Source organism: Lepisma saccharinum, chromosome 1 (assembly GCF_977018435.1).
Source record: "Lepisma saccharinum chromosome 1, izLepSacc3.1, whole genome shotgun sequence".
NCBI classification, from domain to species: Eukaryota; Metazoa; Arthropoda; class Insecta; order Zygentoma; family Lepismatidae; genus Lepisma; species Lepisma saccharinum.
In genome coordinates, this window is record NC_139229.1 from 69,242,336 (window position 1) to 69,245,672 (window position 3,337).

The 3,337-nt window shown below is 46.7% G+C and overlaps 1 protein-coding gene across 1 annotated transcript; it reads left to right on the top strand.

Annotated features, from left to right (window-relative positions):
- The first annotated feature begins 2,012 nt into the window (after positions 1-2,012).
- LOC145983753 (uncharacterized) lies at positions 2,013-2,972 on the top strand. Its single transcript, XM_083116802.1, has one exon. The coding sequence runs from the start codon at positions 2,013-2,015 to the stop codon at positions 2,970-2,972; it is 960 nt and encodes a 319-aa protein (XP_082972928.1).
- Positions 2,973-3,337: the final 365 nt, after the last annotated feature.

Genomic DNA, 3,337 nt, shown 5'->3' on the forward strand with positions numbered 1-3,337 from the left:
TTTTTTTCTTTCTCATTTAAAATGTTATACATATACATTCACTGAGACTTCTGGGTTGTAACGATCCCACTAAGACTCAAACCAAGAATATTCTGTGGTAAAAATGTATCTGGCATCTTGAGTAGTCGATGCTTGGCCACCAATGCAGTACCAGATATCTCTTATTTGTATGCATAATCATGTATCATAAACCCCAAATAACATTAAACCCTCTAAAGCTGGTTGTAACATAAATGTCACATATTGGTGAGGTCGCTAACGCCGAGATGTGACGTACATCACATGGAGGATTTTCGAATTTTGTACCATACTGTGTCTCGGGTAATGTTCAGGAATATATGTTTTGAGTGCTACATTTGCCTTGAGGTATCTCATTAGTAATTTGTAAAGTTTAATTTGATTCTGGCTGGAGGGGGAATTTTAAATTTCTGCCAGAAACAAGCATGGCTTTTACATTAGTTTTATTTCTCTTGAAAGTATCAGCAGGAAGTATGCAATTCTTGCAATGAGAATAGAACACTCATCAGGTAATATGCTGGTACTGTTTTGAACCCTTGCATCTCGGTGTTGCCTACACAGAGGTCTGACAAAGTTCATTTTTAAAAAAAAAATAAGTTTTTTTACTTTTATCTTCTTCTACTACTAAATAGAAGTACTTTTTTTTGTAACATAGGCTTATAACCTAATCTGTACTAAACAAAACTAATTAAGATTTGTAATGCTAGCATTTGTAGTTTCCAAGATGTAAATTTTTATTTAAAACCTTGCGTTATTTTAAATTTTCCACTGAAAACACGTCCAGTGTTGTCACACAACAGAAAAATCAGCAGAAGATGAAGGAAAAGTAGTAAAAACTGTTGATAGTTGAGGTGGAAGAGATAAGTTACATACTCTGAAACAATAAAGAGGAGCAAGAGTGAAAGGGAATTAATAAATTGAAGCCAAATGCTAAATAAAATGAAGCCAGAAATGTCAAGAACACCAGAATACTGTGGTCCTTAATTTTGATCTTATCAACACCATATGGATGCTTTTGTGTTTATTTTGCTTTTAAAATTATACATCATCAAAGTTTGCTATACTGTAGATGTATATCAGAGAACTTTTCATAAGTTCCGAGACTTGAACAGATTTAACTACATAAATTTTGCTTTTATTTCACTGGAACAATTACAAAAGTACAAAATTATATGAGTATTTTGCAGAATGGATGTAAAAACTAGGCAGGCAGGGCACATTTTTCTTTTGGGTGTGTAAGGGGAGAGGGGGGGGGGTTCAGATAACCTCTAATTTTTCTTTAAGGTTTTTGAGAAGAGTTCCTTGACATAGAGTAAGTAAATTGTTCGAACAATGGGTCACTATTTGGAATGAAGTGTAAGAAATTCCGGTCTAATATCAATAACTAACTAGGAAGATGATGCACCGTTAAGTTCAGTTACAACACTTTTCATTGTCCATGTACCCCCAAAAAAGTTTGTTTATACTTATGAAGATAATCTGCATGTCAAGTTGTCTGGAACACAGACACAACCACACAAATAAATACACACGTACAGTAACTTAAACTTGTAGCGACAGCCACCGAAAGCCGCTGACTTTTGCTGCCACCTAACGGGGGGAGAAGGAACCGCCTTACCAGACACGAGGTGATTTGACCCCTGGAAGCAGGGGTGAAAGACTGGGGACGAAAAACAGAGAGAGGGAGATTCCCAGGCATCGCGAGGACAACGACGGGAGCGGTCTCCTTCGTTATTACTCAGTGTTTCCTTCGGTATTACTCAGTGTTTGTAGTGTAGCTGTAGTGTTCGTCTAGAATAAACAAGAAGGTAAGCCAACATCCTTTGATTTGGTGATTATACCCCAAACTGGTGACCCCGACGTGATCGTTTTTTTTTTGGGGGGCCGTGAATTGTGATTACCCCCTTTGTGTACCATACCAGCCGGATCGAACAAGTTCACGCTAGACGACGCGCCCAATCCCTCTTTGTTCTGGACACACCAACTACACCGCGATGACAGAGGAACTTCAAGCGCAGCTCGACCAACTCAGGCGGGAAAACGAGCAACTCAGACAGCAAGCACTTCAACCGAGGACTCCAGCACCGCACGCAGTACAATCGCAACAGGACTCCGTACATCGAGTGAGTGTGAAGCTCCCCCCATTCTGGCCCGAGGACATGGAATTGTGGTTCTCCCAAGTGGAGGCCCAGTTCACCATCGCCCACATCACCCGGGAGGAGACGAAGTTCGCATACGTCGTGGGACAGTTAGAAGGTCGGTACGCGTTCGAAGTGAGAGACATTATACGTACACCACCGGCAACCGACCCTTACACCCGGCTGCGGACAGAACTCACGCGAAGATTTTCGCTGTCTGAAAATCAACGATTGCGGCAGATCCTGATGGAAGAAGAAATGGGCAGTCGCAAACCGTCCCAGTTCCTACGTCACCTCCAGTCACTCGCAGGCACCACTCCCATGCGTGACGACTTGCTGCGCACGTTGTGGCTCCAACGCCTGCCCGCTCAAGTTCAAGCGATTCTGCAGGTGCAGTCTTCGGAACTTCCGCTGGACCAACTTGCCACGCTCGCGGACCGCATCGTGGAGGTGAGCCCCCCCATGCTCACCCCCGCGACAAGCAACATCGCCGCACAGTTCGTCTCGCCCAACCCGCCGGCTATCTGCGCGACCGCGACGCCACTCGCGCCCGCCTCCGACACGGTTCGGCTTCTCCAATGCGTCGAGGAGCTAACTCGTCAAGTCGCGTCCCTGCAAAGCGACTTTCGCGCCTTCCGCGGCCGCTCGCAATCGCGTGACCGTACCAGCCCGCGCCACTACGGCCGCAGATCGCCGTCAAGAGGAAGAGATGAGGGAATATGCTGGTATCACCACCGCTTCGGCGACCAGGCTCAGAGGTGCAACGACCCATGCACGTACGCGCCCGCGACAACAAACACCAACGGCAGCCGCTAGTCGCGGCAAACGGCTGCCGTCCTGGTGGAAGCCGCCTGTACGTGACCGACCGCTATAGCCGCCACCGCTTCCTCGTCGACACAGGGTCGGATATTTGTTGTTTCCCGAGACGTTTGCTCCCGGACTGACGCCATCCGACCGACTACGTGCTCAGTGCCGCAAACGACTCGACGATCAAGACGTACGGAATTCTGCCCCTCTGCCTCAAACTCAGCCTGCGTCGCGAGTTTTCATGGCGTTTCGTCGTCGCGGACGTTTCCGTGCCCATCATCGGATCGGACTTCCTGGACCACTTTGAGCTGCTGCCGGATTGTCGCAACAAGCGCCTGCTCGATGGACGAACGGGACTCTCGGCTCCCTGCCAG